At 30.2% G+C, this 22,718-nt stretch overlaps 1 protein-coding gene across 4 annotated transcripts; it reads right to left on the bottom strand.

The window, feature by feature from the left end:
- Window positions 1–671: 671 nt before the first annotated feature.
- LOC136980772 (ankyrin repeat and death domain-containing protein 1A-like) lies at window positions 672–22,188 on the bottom strand. 4 transcript variants are annotated; one of them, XM_067276964.1, is made up of 16 exons: window positions 22,080–22,188; window positions 20,377–20,719; window positions 18,623–18,726; window positions 18,448–18,546; window positions 18,013–18,111; window positions 17,821–17,925; window positions 17,640–17,738; window positions 17,438–17,536; window positions 14,584–14,682; window positions 14,404–14,502; window positions 6,678–6,776; window positions 3,780–3,878; window positions 3,608–3,700; window positions 3,328–3,540; window positions 2,968–3,091; window positions 672–1,347 (listed from the first exon to the last, which is right to left on the bottom strand). In XM_067276964.1, the coding sequence occupies exons 2-16, from the start codon at window positions 20,489–20,491 to the stop codon at window positions 1,262–1,264; spliced, it is 1,632 nt and encodes a 543-aa protein (XP_067133065.1). In that variant the 5' UTR covers window positions 20,492–20,719; window positions 22,080–22,188; the 3' UTR covers window positions 672–1,261. The 4 variants fall into 4 exon arrangements, 3 of the variants coding, with proteins under 3 accessions (XP_067133065.1, XP_067133063.1, XP_067133064.1); XM_067276962.1 differs by having other exon boundaries at window positions 20,377–21,105; window positions 22,084–22,188; XR_010881600.1 differs by having other exon boundaries at window positions 1,325–1,347; window positions 2,968–3,139; window positions 3,333–3,540; window positions 20,377–21,105; window positions 22,084–22,188.
- Window positions 22,189–22,718: the final 530 nt, after the last annotated feature.

Genomic DNA, 22,718 nt, shown 5'->3' with positions numbered 1-22,718 from the left:
CTTAGACTCGATTCTTCATTCGTGTTTGGACGGAAAATGAACCGTGCCCAGTCTGACTTTATCTATGTAAATTTTTATAGCATTTAAACAAATCCACTGCTGGCTTAATGAATTTCTTATGTAATGTTATAGGAATGTGCCTGTCTTAAATTTGAGTTTATATTATAAATTCATAAAGCAAAATGTGATGTTATGTAATAACATTTATTATTAAAACACCATTTGATAATTAAATGGAAAGTTAATATTTTTTTTATAACATTTTCTACAAATTTTATTTTTGTAATTTATTTCTAAAATAGAAACAATAAACAATTTATTTATTTTCTTTTAAATTTGTTTAACTAAACAAGATTTATTTTCTTGAAATTAAAATTTAATCAATTTTTAAGAAATTGTATTATTTTATTAAAAGATAAAATGTTGACATATTTAATCAATTTGATTTATAACAAAAAATATTTCTTTGATTTTGTTCTTGTGATTTTACTCAAATAACAAATTAAAAGGAACATTCCGAGAATTTAAATTCGATGTTTGGATTTATTTTATAATAATATTTAATATATTATATATATATATATATTTCTTTTATAACTTGTAAAAATTAATTTATACCTATTTATAAATATATATATATACTGTACATGTTATATAAGTTAATTAAACTATACGGTAGAAAAATTACATTTATTAATATTTTTTTTAAAGAGAAAATATTTTTATAGCATTAAAAGGATACAATGAAATTAAAATATAAAAACAAAAAAATCTTTCCCATTTACAAAATGCTTTCTCTCTGACATATATTTTAATATATATTTTTTCTTATTTTACGGAATGGCAGTGATACAAAATTAATTACTTATCTTAAATGATTTATTTATTTATTTTTTCCTTACTTGAAATATACTTCTGATTCAAGAGTCCATTTTAACTACGGAATAAAATTTATTGGGCTTACGCTTTATGGACCAAAACCTAAGAAGTTCTTTTAAAGTTCTAAAAGAATACTAACATATATATATGAAAATAGTTTGTACATTTAGAATTAATTTCAAAATTATATTTAGGAAGATTGGGTTATTTTTCATTAACCGACTAGTGAAAGTTATTTTTCCTGTTTTTTTTTCTTTTTTTAGTTGTAATACTTTTAGATATTTGGATCGATATTTTCGAATACATCCGTCCGTCATTTTAATTTACGAATAAGGCACGAGAAGACTTCGTATTTTGGCAGATCCGATTGTATTGAAATTTGTCACAACAGTATGCAAAAAGTGCATATCTTTTCTGGTGGACACGTTCTTGGCACATGTTCTTCTTCTGCTTTTTTCCGGATTTTTTCTGTAATTGCAAATTTTTTAAAATATCTATAATATTAAATAACATTTCTAATATTAAAATAATTTATTACCTAAAGTACATAAAAATTATTCAAAAAGAGAACCTTTTGTTTGGTATACAAATAACAAAACTTTGCCAAATTAAATTACAACTATGTATTTTCTTAGCACAATGTTGCCGTCGAGAACATATCACACAGGGAACACTTTCGGAGGAAATGATCGGTTTATTGATGTGAACGGATATGCATTTCGGGCTTAACACCCCTCTTCAGTCCTGAGATAGTGACAATTAAACCGACATGACTCGTAGGAAGGTACGTCGGTTTAACTGTCACTATCTCGGGACCAAAGAGGGGTGTTAAGCCCGAAATGAATATCCGTTCACATCAATAAACCGACCTTTTCTTCTGAAATTCTTCCCTGTGTGATATGTTCTTGACGGCAACATTGTGCTAAGAAAATACATATAATAGAGAACAACAAGCAACCAAGATTTAAATTACAACTTTTCTAAAATCTTATGACAGCTTTTTAATGATTTATGCAGACTTTTAGACCTCTCTGTATATTCAATTAATGGAAATATATGATAAACTGTACTTTTCTTTACCATAATTACTATCAACTTTAATAATAATACAAATGTTTAAGTTTTAATGATTGAATATAGTGAAATCTGCTTAAACTGTCTTCTGCATTGCCTCTATTCTGCTTTTACTTCTACCACTACCGAGAAAACATTTAATTTTAAAATTACCCAATAATTTTTAAGTTAAATGTTTTATTGGCAGAGGTGCTTACTTAAAGCATTCTGATAATCAGGTCTAGCTTTAAATCCAAATGTACCTCAGACTTTGAAACGTTCTCTAAAGCTATGATCTCTGCAAAGGGAGGTAATTTTGTTGGAAAGAGAAAATTATTGCGCTATTTTGTAAGAATTATAGATTTTAGAGTTAGCAACATTGTGTACAATGTAAATTTTTTAGCAATTCAGTTTTTATTTAATTATTATTTGTTTTAAATTATCCTAATTGGGTTGTGCATTTGCTAACACCTGCTGATAATTATGTATAATTAATACAATACATAATTATCAGCAGGAATTGTATTTTTATTTATCCTTCTCTTCCTATTGAAGAATCTTTTTTTTTTTTTTTTTTTTTTTTTTTTTTTGTGGTTAATGTTATGGTTCCAAAATGGCGGCTCATCTTCAATTCCAGCAAATAGAAGAAAGGAAACAGTGGGTACGCACGTTCTAACCTATTCTAATAAATTACCATAATTATTACCAACAAAATTATTAGAATAGGTTAGGTTAGGTTAGAACGTTCGTCCCCACTATTTCCTTTCTTCTATTTGCTGGAATCAGAGACGAGCCGCCATTTTGGAACCATAGGTAACATTAATCTTTTTTTTTATCATGCTTATTTAAATTTTAAGTTCCATAAAGAGGTAGAACTTGTAGGAGTGAATAACTTGTATTTAAGCAATTTTTTTTATAAAGCAAATTCCAAAATAATAAGAAAACTTTGTGATAAATTATTATTTTATATTCAATAGGATTTGTTCAGTTTTGTTCAAAAAAAAAAAAATAAATAAAAATTTAAATGCTATTTACCAGCAATTTCTCTCTTGTCAATTGCCACTAAAGCTTCAAATAATTCTTTTAGGGTATTCCTAGAAGAAGGCACTCCATGCAACCAGATTAATAGCATGCGATAACCGTGTTCTTTATAACTGTTCTTTCCTGTTGCAGAAACAAATTGGTTACTGTCAGCAGAACATAAAATCTGTAACAAGAATAAAATATCAAAGAAAGACATAAAATTGATACAATTATTCTTAAATCTTTAAACTTAAAATCTGGTTTGAGTTTTTCTTTTAATTTCAAATTAAACTGAAATAAATATGCAGTTGTTAACGTTTAATTGTAAAGAATATAATAATATCTTTTCAATTATTAACTAGTAAAAGCAACTCTGCCTGTATACTGATGTTCGATTGCTTTTATATGTTCTTCGGTAAAACCCCAGTATCTTGCTAAGCGACGCCATTCGCCGGCTTCCAGATAATTATTGGCTAAAGACCATAATAGTTGGCGCATTCTTTTTTGTTGTGCTTCTGCTTGTTCTTCTGCTTGTTGTATCACAGTTATATCTTGACTTTCAAGAAAGTCTGAGGAAGGACTAAACTAAAATTTGTAAAGTCAATATTACTTTTGAAAAGATTTTAAATATCATACAAAAATAAAAGTTTACTTTTAAATTTTGTTCTCTTTCTACTCGTATCAGCATATCGACTATGGCCGTGTAACTTCCTCTAGCAGCAATGTATAATGGTTTTCTACCACCCTAAAATAAATAAAATCACATATGCATTGATATAATAATTTTATAAAATAAAATATGTTAATTACTTAGATAATTTTACCTTTTCTGGAATGGATAAATTAGCACCACACGATAATAATACTTCTGTAACTTCTGCATATCCTAATTCGGCAGCTAAATGTAATGCTGTTTGTAACCTCTAAAAAGTAAATACTAAATTTAATTTAGATTTAAATTTTGGTAAGTTGATTATAATATAAGCATGCCTATGCAATCAATTTATCTATGTTCTTCAATCAATGAATAATCAAAACATTTAAGTATGGAGTTCTTATAAGGTTTATTACTTAAATAGTTTCAAATGTTTTAATATTTATTATTAAAAATTAAATATTCGTTTTTTAAGAACAGCATTAAAGATTCAATAAGTAGAGATGAATGAATATCTCAACTACAATAGATTAATCAATAACAGTTCTCATTTTCACCTACTAAAGCTTTTTATTTAAGAAAAGTACTGTAGTATTCAAATGTTTTCTGGATCTAGACTGCTTGCTTTCTTGTTGCCAATTAAACCAAAAGGTGCAGTCTCTATATATAGTGCAATGTTGGAGGTATTTGAAGTTATTTTTTGGTTAATGTAACCCTTGGTGCCAAGATGGCGGCTCGTCTTTGATTCCATCAAGGAAACAGTGGGACGCACATTCTAACCTAACCTAACCTATTCTAATAAATTACCATAATTATTAGCAACCAAATTATTAGAATAGGTTAGGTTAGGTTAGGTTAGGTTAGAACGTGCGTCCCACTGTTTCCTTGATGGAATCAGACGAGCCACCATCTTGGCACCAAGGGTTACATTAACCTTTTTTTTTAATGTTATATTCAAAATCAAGTATTTGTGGGTAGTATTGTGACCGTCGGCCATATTGTATATAGTTATAATCCTATCTTATTTTTGCAATTTCCTCTTTTTTCCTTTGTCTATTCTTTCTTAAACTTTCCAAGATGACCGTTATCGCCGTGGGGCTGGATTAGCCGTTCTGAGAATTGGTAGAAACAATAGCAGGTAGTGTGGCCTGGGAAAAAGTGGCTAAGAGAGGGGTCACTTTTCGACTAGACACGAAGAGAGTCGGACGAAAAGAGCGAGGCTCGATCGTGATTTCCAAGAGAGGAAAGAAGTTTGTGATAGTCTAGTGAGGAACCGAAATATAGAGACCGGCATATTGGAGAACCCTGATAATTGAGAGAAGAAAGGATAGTGAAGAAAGCCACTATCGTCGAACCCAGATCCTACACAAAGTACGTATCCACCGAAAAAAGAGAAAACCCCGGGTGAATCATCCCTTCATTTCTTCTACCTTCCCGCTATCCTATCTTTCTTATTTTTCCTTAATATTAAGTTAGATTTAAGCTAGATTTAAGTTAGGTTAGTCACATGATTACGAGGGACTGATTGTTACGCACTAGAAAAATAACACACCATTGTGCTTTGTTTAGGGACAGAGAGTCCCCTGTGTGAAACACCTCAAATTGTAAGTCAGTTGGGATTCCTTAACAACAAAAACCTTATTTGTTCTAAGTGGAATAAAGGGACATTGTCTATTATTGTAGTCGTTGCAGAGTCCTTTCTGTATGTTTCATTTGCGGACCGTACTGCCTCACTTTTATAGAACACCACAGTATTTGCCCATATCTATTATATACCCATCAGAATTTCTAAGGATAGGTTCGCAGCTCAACAGCATTTTAGGTGTACGAAAAATTTTCACTTCAAGAAAACCAGTTTGGATTGATTTAATATATTTTATATTTTTTTGTTTTTAGTATCAGTCAAGTTCTCACTCCAACAATCTTAACATAATTTCCTTTCTTAGAGACGGCAACTGCAATGTTTTCTTAAACATTATAACTGGTACTTTTGTACATAAGTATAAAAGCACAAATGTTTAAGAATGGTTAAGGTGTTCTGTTACAATGGTTTTGAACCTCTGAAGATGCAATGAAAGGTTTAAAAGTAGTAAGATTTAAAAGGATATTACATTTGTGATCTCCAAAAAGGCAGAAAAGTGTACACTTTTTTTAATTCAAATTATTTTGTAGGATCAAAAATTTAGAAAATTGAGGATTCACTTTTCAAAAATATTCCATTTCTACAATTCATTTAATTATGTTTGAATTTTAACACTGTTCTTTGTTTGATATTAAATATATATATATATATATATATATATTTATTTATTTATTTATTTATTTAGCATCTAATTATAAGCAGTAGAGCAGTCAAAAATGTTTAGGTAATTAACTTTTAATGGTAATGGAATTGGTAAATTACAAAGTCATCTATGCCTTAGCTAACCAAATTCTATCCTTTATACTCACCGACTCCAGTGGCGTAGCGAACATAACTGGCACCCGACAGTTTATTGGTGCCCCCTCCCCTTTCTAGAAACACATACAGTTTGTCTTGGAGACCATTTGGGCACCCCTCTGCAAGTGGCACCCAGTGCATGATGCACCCCCTCGCTATGCCACTGACTGACTCCACTTATTTAGCATACTTTATTGTATAGCAATTTTTATGAAAGGGTTATCAATTCAAAACTAGATAAACTGTTTTTCTTGTTTTAAATCAATAGCTTCTTCACTTATTTAATAAATTTTATTGTAAGGCTATTTTCATTGAGTATGAAGTCATAATTTCTGTTTCTTACATTTATGGCAAGAGAACTCATATTTTCTATATTTAAATTTTTTCTATCTTTTATGATAAATACAATTTTTAATACTAAAACAATACAGTTTAAAAAAACAAATAAAACTAGTTCAATTCTGTAGTTTTTGAGTCAAAAACATAGATTATAACATATTTTAAACCTGCTCTTATCATATAACAATTTCTGAATGTTCTAATATACATTTATCATTAGGAAGACTTAATTTAAACATTACTGGAGAATTATGTCCTTGATTAAATAATTAGATAATTTATACATACTGCATTTGTTGCATTAACAGATGAACCCTTCTGTACTAAAAGTTGCACCATTTGTGGATGGTTACCTGTGGCAGCTAAATGTAAAGGTGTGTTACCTTGCTGCAAAATATATATATTTAAATTAAAATTATTATTATTGAAAAGTATGAAATATTTAATCTGTTACTGAAAATAAACAATAATTATATGTAATGTCGATAAAAAAAATTCAACTTTATTTCTCTTTATATACAAATATAGCAATTATAATTATTTAGTATATTACTACGACAGTCTGCATATAGCAAGTCTCTTGAGTATCTGCATATGTTTGCAGATACTCGAGTAATTCTATCCTGTGGTACAGCTAGGATTTGTGTCACCCAGACCATCCCCCCAACATAATACATATTGATATACAGTACTTAATACATTGAAAAAAAAAGACATAAATGCTTATTATCAGAAATTTCTGACAATAAGCAGTGTTTTTGTGGGAAAATAAAATTGTCTGGCATCTTGTATCCTTCTACAAACCTGACAAAAATAACTTTTTTTTGTTGCAGTAGACCAAAAGTGCCATTCAGAGTGGACTGTCCTCCCTGCGCTTCCCTAGCTTTGTATTGTAACTGATAGAAACAGTAGCAGAGTGGCTCAAGAGCCAATTAATTAATATAAGATGGTTAAAATCAGTTATTATTTGTTATTCAGTTATTTCCACAGAAACTACAGAATCGTTAAAAACAAGCAGTTGTTCAAAACTGGTTTTAACTGTTCTTAAAAAATATATACAGTACATATTGCAGTATATGTGTCTCTTAGTTAACTAAAAATTTTTGGCCACTTCGTGTACTGCAACGATAATTTTTGTTTACAAATGAAGTTACGTGGATTGTTTATTTATATTTTTCTACAATTGTTTATTAAAACATTATTAAATTAATAGTGGATAAATAAAAATGAACAGGTTATACATTCAATGAATGCTTACTATTTCTTAATGAATAGTTTATAATTATTGATTTAATAGACAATTATTTTTGCGATAACATGCCTCAATTGATCTGATTTGTCAAATAACAGATTTATCGTAATGTGTTCTAATCATTTAAATGATTGCAATATCAACTATTTATATATTTGTAGTGTTGTTATTTATATATCCAAAACAATGTTTCTACAAGAAAAAGAAAAATTATCTTTCCTATTATTGATACAATAGTAATAAAAAGAAGCGACTGAAAATATTTTTTCAATTGATGTCTATAAAAGAAAGAAAATTATTATATTCCTTATTGATGAGAAAGGATTTTCTATAAGATACTTAAAGCCAATTTCGTAAGGATTTTATTTGGAACTTCATTCTTTTTCTCCGATACAGTTAAAGTTAGATTTAACGTATCAAATAAATGTAACAAGCAGACAAATTTATTTTAAGAATCTGTTTATATTAAAAAGTGATAACTTTATAAAAATTTTCTCGCTTTCATCCACGAAAGAATTTCATTTTCATTCGATGTAATTATTTCAATGAAGTCAATAGAATAATTGGTAACACTTTTTTTAACTGGCAAAATCAATACAAATGTAGGTCATTCCACACATTTAATGCACATCCTTATTTTATTATAATTTGTTTTCTCAAAATAAATCATTTATCATAATTATATACAAATTGGTTTATTTTGGATAATGTAATTAATATTAGATTCTTCTAATTAAATATTTAAAGTAATAAATAATTTAATATGTAATGAACTTATCAAATGAATAATTCTGTATAATTATTAATTCATAATTTTATAAAGAATAAGAGGATATAAGATTTTAAATAACAATAAAAATACATTATTCCAAATGAAAAAAAAAAAAATAACAAAGTTAAAATTATCAGGTTCTTGGAGACAAAATGAGTTCTTCCCAAAAGATACCTGAAAGCTTCAATCTTTAATTTAATTCAAAATTATACAAATTATTAAAACAAAAATTTAAAAGGAATGAATATGTGTATGGATACAAAACAAAAAAACAAGAAATATTTTAACTTTGGAACTAGAAAAACTTTTATTCAAGTAAGGAGTAAAGAAAAACGTACAAGCTTTTCATGCAAACCTTATAATAGGCCCCGTGACACATGTAACGAAGGAGTTAGCGATCACAATATGCTACAAGATACTGCATATCTAGAAAGGCAGCTTACAAAAAAGACAAATTGTGTTTACTCGTACAGACAGCAAACAAATTAGATTATGATTTATTCATTACCATAGGGCATAGGCAACAGATTTGCTTACGGGTGTTGCAACCGCTGCCTCGGAACCCTCGTACTCGTAGACGTCCGAAGCTAGTATTCATTTGGTCTACTCAATGGATGCATCAATGTAGATATTAAAGACTTTTTTCTTATTTATGTGTTTTCATTTTATAGATTTTAGAAACTAATTACTGTATAGTCTTGCATAATTTCTCAGAAATCTTCAAAATTTTGAACATAAGTCGACACGAATACTACAAGAGAACAAAGGAATAAGCAACTGTTTACTTTTTAATATATAAAACCACTGCAAAGACTTATCAAAATAATTATTATAAAAAATTTTTAAACATTTTCATTGCTTCTTTAACTTCAATCCTTAAAAAAAATATTAGTTTTCAATTTAATATACTGATGGACTTCCAAATTATGAAGTCCTACCTAACAAATTTCTCTATTCAATGAAATTTTTCAGCAGAGTGTTGAAAATAGTCTTTAATATATATATATATATATATATATATATATATATATATTCACTACTGCATTCCCCAAAGGCAGTTTGTTATACAGAAATTTAACTGTAATAATATCCACAGATATTTGTTATTTTAGAAAGAACTAAAAGCTGCATTTTTTAGAATTGATATGTTGTGAAAAGAGAAAAGAATATTCAGAATTGTATTGATTTTCTCACATGATGAAAACTTTTCAGAAATATAAGCTGATGGGGAATTTATCTTTTATCCAAAAAAATTTACAGATTTCTAAAACTATATAAATTGATTCTTCAAAAAAATACTCAAAATCTCTAACCAATCTCATTGTATTTTGAATATTCTTTCACTACTGGCTTGTTTGTATTTGCCCACTCTGTATCAGTAGAATTGGTTAAGATACTCTTCTCCAAATTGTGGATTTGGATTGTATCCAGCTACAGGCATATTTGTCAAATTTCAGTATGATTTACTACTAAAAAGGAATGCCTGCAACTATAAAAGTATATTGAATTTATTTAGTTTTTAAATTACAACATTGAGAGCATTCAAAAATATATCTTATTATGGCACACGAGATGCGTGGCATATAACATGACACAGAATATATAAGAAAAAGGTTTTTAGTGTATTTTAAACATCCCATGCCTTTGGCACTTAGCCCCAAATTTTATTGTATTCTGGTTTAAAAAAAAAGGAAAATTAGAATGTAACTTTTTTACTGAAACAACAAATCGCTCTTCATGTAGACATCCACACGAAGAATAACATTGTTTCGATGGTCAAAACAGACACTCGGGGCCTCTATGAATTGAAAACTCCACAAAAATAACTGCAACCGAGTTGGGCATTATTATACAAAAGATGGGGAGAAAAGTCATTTATGGTTAAAATATTCTACATGAATACATGCAAAAGCTGCTTAGCTATATCAAAATAATAATAAAATAATGGCCTCAAAGATATCTTAAATAACATAGTCAAACAATCGCCTTAAATAATCAGGCTATAATTCCATTAATTAAATGATTAATACTAAGTAATTTGCAAATATATTAACATCTTAATAACTCGATGTAATTTGCTACTAGAGGTAGACATTAGGCACATCTTTGTCTTTTAATTTTGGTTAAGAAAAATATCTCCCCTTTCGCCCTTCTCTTAATATGCATATGCAGTGGGTTGCTATGAGTTAAGTTTGGTAGAGCCATTAGTGTAACTAGGGAAGGACTCTTCCTTATCTTTGTAAATAAATAACATTTTAATATGATAAAAGTAAGTATACACATGTTAGCACAGTATACACAGAGTACAATTTTTGAAAATTCATTCTTTACATTGTAGCACAGTAGCTATGTTTGTAGGGATATTAAAGTAATTGGAAAGTCTGTGGAAAGGTAGCACTCAGTGGATTCTGAATTGTCCACTAAATTGAATGCTTTCATTTATAGTAAAAAATTTACTATACCAAGCCAAACAAACCATAAGCATTTAATGGATAAAGGTAAGTTTTTTTGTTAGTTTGTAGTTTATAAACTACAAACTAACATAACAAGGTTCTATATTTTGCAAGCGAGCCTTATAACTTAAATTGAATAGTGTGAAAAGTCGTAAATACGTATTAATAAAATTGATGTCAACTTTAATACAAGTCAACATCAAACTTCAGAAACTACAAACTAACTGAAAATGTTTAACAAAATATAGTTGAACCTGTTTGTCTCAAAATTTATTTTTTCCCCTGCATTTTCAGCCTAAACTCAATATATTTTCCATATTTATCTCAATTAATTTTCTTCCAAAACCTTTATAATCTCAAATTATAGGCTATAGTGTCACAATTACAAATTCAAAGCTCATAAATTACAGTTGAGAAACATCTCTTGCAATACAGTACATAGTTGCAATTAATGCTGCTTTTCTCTGGGTACAAATGGTTTGCATCTTACTGGTTGAAGAAAGTCCAGCATCAGGAACTATTGACAAACCATTTCTGTTAAGGTATGTCAAAAATATTTTATTTATACCTAATATACTTGCTATTGTATTAGTAAAATACTGTGCAGTACCTCCAATCAAAATCTATTACTGTTTAGGATCCTCTACATCTCGAAAACTGTCTATCTTGAATTGCTTTCCTCGTTTCCATAAGATTCCAGACATACAGGTTCAACTGTATTTATATTTAAAAATGAGCTTTTACAATTTATATTATGTTATAATTTAGGCTGTATTGTAATATCGGTTCTAGTTACATTTCTCATAGGGCTAGCAAATAGATTTAAAATGCTGTAGTCATATTTTTTAATACAAATGTTTTTAGAACAAAAATACTTTAAAACCACAAAAAATTTGAATCAGTATTATATTTAAATTAAAATTGAATTATCTATTAATTAGAATTTTTGGGGGCTTCTTAGCCCTCTTGGCATTGGTTATTTAGAAGTTAATAATGTAATAAACAAATAGCATAATTTTGCAATCACATATAAATTTTAAATTGAGTAAAGTATATACAGTATCTTAATATTTTATTTTATAATGTAAATATTTTAACATATTTAATATTCAATGAGATTAAAATAATAAACTATGACAATGAATTAAATTAAATAAACTAAAAGAATTTGCACTTATATTTAAAATTAATATATTTTGAATAAGTAATTTATGAAAGAATGTATTACCTTAAATACAGTAGGCCTACTTGTTAGGATTAAAATCTGTGAATCAGATAAAGCTAGCATTATCCATCTAATCCTAACTTTATCCGAGTCTTTCGGTTAAAGCAGGAAACAATATACTGTATTAATTTTGAACTACATCTGTGTAAATCATGCATTACCCAATTCACAAGTGGATAAAGCCGACATTATCAGCTTAAAATTTGGTTTTATCCATCTGTTTCGGATTAACTAAAAAGAAAATTTAGGATTTTACTTTAGCCGGATAATCTGTAACCTTTCCAATGCAGGATGGATGGATAAATAATTTTGTTTTGTAAATTAACTAGAATTTTCATAGCTTTAAAACAACAAGTAGGTTTACTTTGGTTTACAGAATATCAATATGTACTGTACCCAGATTTTAATTGATGTAGCCAGAGATTAATCATGGTAATCAATACAATTGAAAAATGGTTGATGGCATAGTACAACAGTAGATAATACAAGTATGACTTGTCTGGTAAACTTTTGTGGTTACACATACAGTATTTATACGAGCTCATAAGTGTTCAATATGAGTTATCTTGGCCACTGCAAATGTCGAATGCAAGATGCAAGTTTCTTCCACACCCGTTGAAGCATTAATGCCAATATGCTTCAACTCGGGCAGGTGCCAAGCAGTGGCCGAGCGGATAAAACCACCGAACACTGGTAGTTGGTCACGGGTTTGTGTCTGACCGAAAGGCTAGTCACATGGGGTTTTCTGGATTTTCTTTACACGTCTAACAGCTAAATAAGGACAGGTTTCCTATAAAAGTTTTTCCAGGAGGCACTTCTCCTTGGCAGATTACCCTTGTGTTTTGTTGTCTTACACACCAATACAATCTTATCAACTTGGAAGACTTGCCGGGAGGAGAAGTATTTAAATGGTCTTTCACAGACCCACGAAAAAAGTGACACGGGTTTAGATCTAGAAGATCTTCAAAAGTTGGTGATACCAGAAGCAACACGATTTTCCTTTACATATGCGATTAGTTTTCTTGAATTGATCATACCATCTGTGGATTGAGTTCTTGTGGGGTGCTGTTGCTAAACACTTGTCACTTCATATAATTCTAGGATGCAAACTTTTTCTCTCCAGTAACTGCATTTCTCTCTTGGATGTTGGACACAAGCCATTAGGCTATACTAAATACTAAACCGCCAAAATTTAATAACTACTATATTGCAATACAGCCATAAATGAAAATGCCTTTTGCCAACAATTGCTATCTATGATTGATCGAAAAAGCTCTCAGTCACACGATAACAGAGTGCCATTTTCTGGTCAAAGGATAGATAAAGGTTAAAGGAAAGTTGCTAAGTGGATAGTAAGCGTTTTATAGTGTAATTTAAAAGTTATTATGGAATAAACAAGTACAACCTAAAAACAGAATACAGCTACAAGTTAATAAGCAATTTTTTCTATTTAAAATTATATTATGTTTTACTTTATTTGACTAAATATATTTTAAAATATTAATTAATAGGTACAATGCATTACATTAAATATAAAAGTTGATAAAATACTGAATGAAAACTTTGTTTTTAACAATTTAAACTTCCACCTTTCTTATGATTAGATGGAACATTAACTTTTATTTTATTTGCACTTATTTTTGTTGCTAGAAGTGAAAACATTAGCCTTGAGTATTGTTCCACTTAGGAGTAATACCAGGTTGTTGTTTTAATAATTTACAGTTAAATTAATTTTTCATCTGTTATTTTCAACGTTGGTATTGATTTATTTAAGGTAATTTTCAAAAAGAAAATTGCCGGCGAGTGGTTACCAGAAAATGGCATTAAACAGAGAAGTGTCATTTTAGTGCCACGTGGTGATAGAATAATGAACTAATGTGGCCTTTCGGGACTAAACGTGTCTTCCTTTTTTATAAGATTCCTACGTTTAAAGTCTTCACAGATCGTGTTCAAATTGTTCAATTCTTTTTACTAGCCTGGTACTTGTATATGTGTATATATACAGGGCTAGTAAAAGTAATTGAACAATTTGAACACACACACACATAATATAAAATTATTTTCGCCATGTATATCTACGTATAATAATACAATTTTAAATAATAATTGTTTTTAAAATATATATTCAAACTTATTTATAAGAAAACGAAATATTTGTTATAGAGAACGTAGAAACAAGATCCTATCCTTAGGCTAAAATGCGCCGAAGAAGAAATAAGCGCCGCAACACAAAAAATTCATCTTGAGGTAATTCTTAGTTTGTATCGATCGGAAGAAACATTAAGAAAAGCAGAAAAGAAAAAAGTTTTTACCTTTTCTTTAACGTTCAAGCTAGCACCAAAATTTAAAAGAGTGGTAACAACATCGGCATGGCCTAAGGAAGCGGCAATGTGAAGAGCGGTTCTTTCTTTCTGCATTCGAGAAAATTTGTTAAGGAAATTAACATCATAATTTTATATGGTAGTTAAAGATTATGGAAATGGAAAGAGTACCGTATCTTCCGCTTCGGGATCGCAATTATGCTGTAATAAAATTTCCGCTGCTTCTTTATGTCCACTTTCTGCCGACAGATGCAAAGACGTTTTACCTTCCTGAAAATTGTAGTTTAATACGTTTTATTAATGTATTATTTACGGTATTACTTTAACAGACAAAAGCCGACACCAGATATGGAAAGCTTAGGGGTAGGGCCCTGATAAATACTTCTAATATACATATATTTTCGAATCTATAATATGTTTTATCATGGAATAGGGACTGTATATATGTATAGTCCCTATAAAAAATATATATGTAAATGTAATGTAGACTAGTTCCATAAATATCTGCACTAAAGTCTTAGTCTCTCCAAGCCGGAGAGACTAAGACCTTAGTGCAGAGGTAACAGAGACTCTTCTAGACTCTTATTGCTGCTCCCGTATACACCTAAAGTGGAATCTCTACCCCCTTATTAGGTATATTCGCCGCCTCTGTATGTAGGAATATCTCCAAAGTCGGATCCTTACCCCTAACGTACTGTGTACACGTTATAACTTATACAAAATATCGTTGCAGTAAGCCTGTAGGACGTATCTGTGTATTTCGGTATAGGGATCCTTCATGATAAGGTATATATCATACCTGTTAATACTTTAATGTATCTGAATTGCGGGGATATATATAGACTTATATATATAACCTATAACGTATAGCTTCGGTGAAGAAGAATAACAATTAAGTAAATACAGAATTGCCATTGTATTTCCGAATGCCAAATAACCGTCTAATAAAGCTATTTTTAAAATATGTTATTTAAATTATATAAAAAAAAAAAAAAAAACTGGGAAATTCCTCAGAATAAATATTTGTCTAATATATTTTTATATTGGAATTTCTTCGTGTAACAATAAATTTATTTTCTAAGAACACCCATGGATTTATAATTAAAATTCAAAAAATCTAACTTGTTGCTTAGCAATGATCGATAAACACTTCAGTTTGTGATACAGGTATGAATCATTGCGAGTGCAAAGAGAATTTTAAGTTCTGTTGAAAAATTGCAGGAAATTTATCTATTCAATTTTATAACCCAAAAAATATTTATATTCAATAGAAAACTTTGATGTCTTCCGATCCTATTTTATTCATTTATTTATTCATAATACGATAAAATGAATATTTATATTTGCGCTATTTTGAATGGTTGATGAATCGAAATCCGATTCATAATATTTCATTTACCTCAGCTCACGTTTTCGTCACGACAAACGTGTAAAGACACGTGTATTTCATCTATGATCGGCATTTCCCCCTACTCTCTTCGCTGTAGGGACATTAAGAGTGTCTTTTTTCCCGTTCACGAGACCCGGTAGGGTTACAGACCCCTATCAAAACTCCGGAATCCATTACTAGCTAGAAGGACCTTATACGATATCAATTATCGTGTGATGCGGTTTTGATATTTACGAAAAATACCTCATAAATTAACGCTTGCCTAGAACATAAATTCTCTTGCACTTTTTGTCAGGACCGCATTTACAGTTAAGGCCTCGCAGCCGGGAATATTGTGAGAGCTGAACTTAAAGAACAATTTAGTATTAGAGGAAAATTTGGGAAAAATTTATTATTTTAAATTATTATTCGGTTCTTGTTGTTCAACCCAAGATAATTGTTGCTTCCAAAAAAGTCACCGATTCACACGGCGATTAAATTGTTTCCCACGGACTTAGTTCCTTGTTAAAAGTGACACAACAAACGTGTCACACGGAATCAACGAGTGAAACTAGATTATTAGGTCCAAGCCACTAAAACTCTGAGTGAAGTAATGAGAAAAACCCAGGAGAGACCTCTTATAAAAAGGAGGGGGCGATACCGATCGGGGCTTTTCCGTCATCGGTCGTAAACTTTTCTGTGCGTGTGTGTGTGTGTGCATCCCACCATCGCCGCTCCTTAATCCTAATTCTGGATAAACTTTCGAACTCAATCTGGCTTAGCGCCCGAACCCAACCTAGGAAGGCATCGGAACCGACCCCAGCTTTGTAAACACTCTCTCGAACTGCTAAGATTCCTTTTAACTCCTTATTAATGGTAGCGATAAGTCTCCCTGCAAATAGCTTTCATAAATAAACGAGTATTTGTTAAATTAATAACCTTGTGGAGTGCACTTCTTCCGGATCTCTCCCTCCGTCTCCATTCCGACCCTAAGCATCTACATACGCGACCGCCTAGGTTTCTGTGTCAGTCCCGACAGGCATCAAAAAGGTGCCCATCCTACGGTCACAATATAAGCCTGTTAAAGTATAAAATAAGTAACAGTAACCTAAGTTTACGTCACGAAAGCGAACGGGCGCTACTAAACTCGGGGGCTCAACCACCTAATCCGGGGCCTGGCGCTTTTAAATTTATTACAGGACTTCTTTTGCCAGTTTAAACCCAGCTTTAATTACAGTACAGTTTCTTCCATTTTTCTCGCCAAGTTCTCGAACGTTTAGTAAAGACGTAACAGAATCCGACATCGAACAATAGATTAGATTTGAGTTAACTTGGCTTCCTGTCGGAGCATTTTCCAATTAGATTTTTCTATATAAGTTAAAACACTTTAAAAATGATTAATTTTAGTTTAGTTGATTAGAAGAAAACGAGAAACGAGTAAAATAAATGATCGGAAATAAGGATAATGTTGTAAGCGATCGAATTCCTCTTCCATCAATCACAAAACAAGACTGAAGACAAAAACTGCATCTCATGATTATCTTGTTTTCTTTTTACTTTCCTCGCCAAGGCAATCAACCCAAGCAACGTTTTCCATTTTTAAAGCGGGTAAAATCATTAAAAATCATATTTTATTATAGTACAGTAAGTTCTTACCTCGTCTCTATCGTCGATTTCTACACCCACTCTTAACAGTCTGACTAGAATTAGATGATGACCTTTAAGAGCAGCTAAATGAACAGCCGTACGACCCATCTATAAATAAAATCATGTATTTTATATATCTAAATTTGTGTAATTTTAATAGATTTAAAAAAAAAAAATATATATATATATATATATATATATAGTATCTTACCTTGTCTTTGATGCTGACATCTGCACCGGCTTGAATTAATTTCTCTGTAATTTCCATACAATTATTCATGGAGGCTATATGCAAAGCAGTCTGTCCATTCTAGTTTCGAAAATTACGTTTTTTCATCTTAATAATACTTATTTATTAAAAAAAAAAATTAAAATTACCACACAAGACTTACTTTATCTACCGTATTTACTTGAATATTTTCGACAGATTCGATAAGAAAGTTAACAATTTCAACATTACTATTCTGCGTGCCGCAATGAAGAACCGTCTGCCCTTGCTGGAAAAAAAAAGAAAAAATGGATTGTAATTTAAGAAATTTGTAATTTTATTTATTAAAATAAATTAATATTTAACGCGGTTTTACCCTGTTAACTGCCCTACAATTTGCTCCATTTTCGACTAACAATTGAACGGCTCCTTTATGACCGAACCACGCGGCCATTAGTACAGGGCGCATTCCATACTGAAACATGAAACATTTTGAAGAATTACGATACAACCAACAAAGAGTATGGTTTGAAAGAAAAAGAAATAGAATTTATAAAAATAACTGTGTGTTGCAATGTTTAATATTGGGAAAACGTTCATCTGTTACGAACAACTAAAGTCAATTCTTTTTTTTTATATACGTTACTGCTACTTCGCGTGGCCGAGAAAATTTACGAGTGTATCCAAAAATCCAATTTTTATCTATTTATTCTACAGAAGTAACGATACTATAAATTTACAGCAATAAAATTTCCAGTTGGAGTATATAATAAATCAAGTTTTTAATGTTAAACTAATGACAAAAATCCACCTTATCCGTTGCTTCTATGTCGCATTTTGCTTGTATTAACCTCGCTAATATATCTAAATGTCCTTTAGATGCCGCCCAATGCACGGGTGTGCGATCCATCTACAAAAGAAAAATGATCATTTTCCTTTGAAAATTCTTTAAAAATTTTCTTAAAATTTAGATTTACAACACTTACGTGACCCTTTGCGTTAACATCCACTTTGGCTTCGATGAGTTTTTTGGCCACAGCCAAATCATTTTTGATTGCAGCTTCGTGAAGAAGTAATTCTTGTCTAACACCTACAAGAAAATGGAAGTCATTAATCATTTTTTTATTATTTTCCCCACTTCTTTTAATGGATGAAGTAACTGTTAAACAAATAATGCTTCCTCCCCGTAAAAAACATTACACAAGAAAAAAAAACAACAGAAGCTCTCGTAGATGTTGCTTCCTAAATTAAATCAGCATAAATTAAAATTATACGCTTTAAATATTATTTACTTGAAAAAATTTAGCAAAACGGGAAGAATTCTTAGGAACGTGGCGATTTTCTGTGTTAAACCTGCTCAAGACGGAAAAGAATACGAGTCCGGTTTACACAGGTTTGGCCGTAATTATTCCGTCGTGTAACGGTCAAACTTACAGACGTGTCATCCGTAAATATAATTGATAACGTCAGCATTGTAATTTATGCAAATTAACAATTCCATTCCATTCATACTTATAATTAATAAAATTTTTGATAATTATTTTTCATTATTTTCGAGATGTAAACAATTAAAAAAACACGAATTATATTATTATTTTCTTATTAGAATTTAAAGTTCGGAGGGGGGTGTTTTTTAAGCAAGGGTGGAATTTTTTCTTATTTAAATCTGTAATAACGATATTTTTAGAGCACCAATTGCCTTTATTCTTATAGAAACTCGTTAAATCTACAGGTAAAGTGACCCTACTCATGAATAAATTTGAAAATAATTTAGAGATAATGAACCATTACTTATCATCATACAGAAATCGTAGCTTAATTCCTCCCCTTAATACATAATTAGCATATAAAATTATATTTAATTATCATAGATTCCGAGATACTTTAAACAGGATAATTTGTTTTAATTAATTAATTATATATTCATCTTTCATTTATGAATATAGTTAAGGCACTTTATAGCTTCGTGTGATCCAGGAAAATTTGAATTAAGGGGTTCCAGTGTTGACGTCAGTGGGAATTATTTCCTCGTAAAAGATTAGTTTGGGGTCTTCTTCTGATGGGGAATTGTCCCTTTTCTGCCCTATAACGCGCCACTCTTTAAAGGGGGTTTTCTGTTTAAAATACTGATGAATAATATAAAAAATCTTAGCTTAATTTCTCTTCTTGAATATATTTAAATTAATATAGTTTTTACACCAGGTAAAAATCTCGAAATTATTATTCAAAATAATGAAAAATATGGAAGTAGAATGGATTGGTTGGCTCGCAAAGAGATAAATGACATTCCCTAAGGATTTATGAATGAAGAATGAGTTTAAAAAAATAATAATAATGATAACAACAGTTCCATGCAAGAATTTTTCTAATAAAAATAACGACAGATCTGCTGTTTTTCCCCCTGCATAAAAAAACACGTTAAATAACGACGATAATAACAATAAAAAAAACTATCCTAAAATAGTTTTATTGATCGATTTACTGATTTAACTTTGCATTAACCCGAACATCGATAATACACATAAATTTCGGATCGATTTTTCCGCGAAATTTTTATTTTTTAAAGTTGCCTTCTCCCCTTCATCATCCGTAATAATTAAATAACTTAAACGAACCTAACGTGATAGGTCAGCACGTCTTTCAATCCTTCAGTATGGGGGTTTAGTAACTACCGATAGACGGCGTTGTAAAGGGGTGAAGAACATAACAGAAAGTGCCGCAAAACGAGAATAAAACTTACCCCTGGAGGAATGGCTTAACTGTAAAGAGACTAGATCTATGTCGTGCGCTTTACTGGATGCTAGGGACGATCTCTTGGATCTTCTATCGGATGATTCGTTAGCTCGTTCTTCCATATTGTTTCTATCTTGTCTCGTATATACTCTTTCTCACTCAAGGATAGATAGTCTCGATGCCAGGTGAGTGTCGTCTGCTCGGTTGCCCCTCTTCCTCGATCGATCGATGAGAAATTTTACCACTAGCTGGCGTCACTGCTGTTTTGAAATATAGTCAAGTAGTCCTGTGTCTGACGAGATTAACATACGTTCCAAGATTGTTTGTCCATGCATTGTCACGAATTCCCCCTACAAGTAGAATTTTTCTTCATTTTCTTTCTTTTTCTGCTCTAATATTTGTACTTTCCCCCCCCCCATCAACAGTTTAAGCGTTAAAATTCCTTAATATAAAGAGAATTTCACGAAATTCTCGATGTTTATAAGGAAGAATCCATGCCAGATAATTAAAAATACGTTAAACTTACGATTGACGTAACTAAAACTCTTCCCTTAACGTATAAACTGATAGGGAATGTGGTTTTATTTCTTTTAAAATGAATGAAATTCCGTTGTACAAATCGAATTTTCTCTACTTTTAAAATAATTTCGGGATGACGTTTCGTATTCTGAAATGTAAAATAGGTCTACCAGGAACATTTAGATAAGTTCGGGAATCGAATGAAGTAAATTAAATTCTGGAATAGAATAAAATTTGTATAGGTTTATACCGTATACACACAGACAAAATTCAAAGAATTCAATAGTAAATAAAACTAAACTGGTACGCTTTACTTTTGAAATTTTATAGTGCTATAAAAGTCGAAAAATTTATAAAAATAAATAGCTTTTATTTTATATTCTCGGCAATAGCACGAGAAAGGAAGCGTGTATTGAATAGAATAATCTAAACTGTCATTTTAATGACATTAAAAATGACTCCATCTAATGAATAATAATCGTAAGGATAGATTTAAGTGTTAGTAAGTAAAATTTCATTGTTACTTTCCCCGCTGTATTATATATAAGCCCTCATAAATTTATACATTTTAGGATCGGGGGTCCTCGAAACGTCGAGAAATGCAAAAAAAATTACTAGGGTTCTGTGTGTGTATGTGTGGGGGGGAACGATTACGTTTACCCACTTTGAAGCTTGATAACTCCTGTGCGTTTTGTCGAAAATTTCTGAAATTTGGCAGAGAGGTTTGGATACTAGGGACGTTAATGCTGTTAAATTTTGGTGGTTAAAGGTCGAGGGGATGGGGAGATAGGGAGTGTTGGGCTTAATGAAGTTTTTACACTTTTCTTTTATAAAATAAAACTCTTTACTATCAAAATTAACCTTTTTACTATATAATAATTAATAATACAAAATGCATTTTTAATAAAATATAACAGATGGCGTCACATACAATTTTAACTCTTTTGCCGGGAAAGTTACGCAACTCGTTGCTGGATTATTCTTGTATTTTTTTAAAAATAATTAACTGTAAAAAATCTATTTCGTTTAGGTAATATATATATATATATATATATATAATATATAAGCGGAACTTGTTTAATATTACAGAGCATCTGATCAATATGTTTGTTAGTATCCTATTTATATTGCAATGCGCTTAAAAATTAAAGGGGTTTTTAAGCGTTAAAACGAAAAATTTCGATTAAAAACTTACTTCTCTTTCTCTCTTTAATGGCATAATCTCATTATAACAATTCAATTCAGTAAACGTTTTAACATTAACTGGATAATCTAACTTCACATCCTATGCTAGTTCCTGTACTTGATATCAACTGGAACTGTTCCAGATTTCCTTCCATTTCCCTAAATTAGCGCTTATAAAAGTGAAAAAAAACAATGTCGGGGATATTATTGGAGTGTAATTATATAAATTTCGTGTTAAATTCGTTAATTATATGCCTAGGATATATATATAAAAAAAATTATATATTTATGAATAATTTTGTGTTAATCGAGTTTCGATACCGTGAAACAATTTACGTTAAAAGCATTCATTTACGCTCGAGTTACTTTATTGCTATTAAATTATATTTTTATGTTACTAAGTTTATTAATAATTTCATTTAGAGATTATTATTATTATTATGGAATTTTATTTATTAATGAATTTTTAAAAAATCTTTACTTAAATCCGCTTTTCTGAATTAAAAATTGGATTTTATTTTATTTTTTAAATTAATTTAAAATCTTATTTGAAAGTAAAAGTAATAATAATGATAGTGAATGAAAGTGAATTTATCACGTGAGTTAACGAATGTGACGTTGTCATGGTAACTTCATTCATAAGAA

This window comes from Centruroides vittatus, unplaced genomic scaffold (genome assembly GCF_030686945.1).
Source record: "Centruroides vittatus isolate TY-2023 unplaced genomic scaffold, ASM3068694v2 contig_723, whole genome shotgun sequence".
Classification (NCBI taxonomy): domain Eukaryota; kingdom Metazoa; phylum Arthropoda; class Arachnida; order Scorpiones; family Buthidae; genus Centruroides; species Centruroides vittatus.
This window is presented reverse-complemented; position numbering and strand designations above follow the sequence as displayed.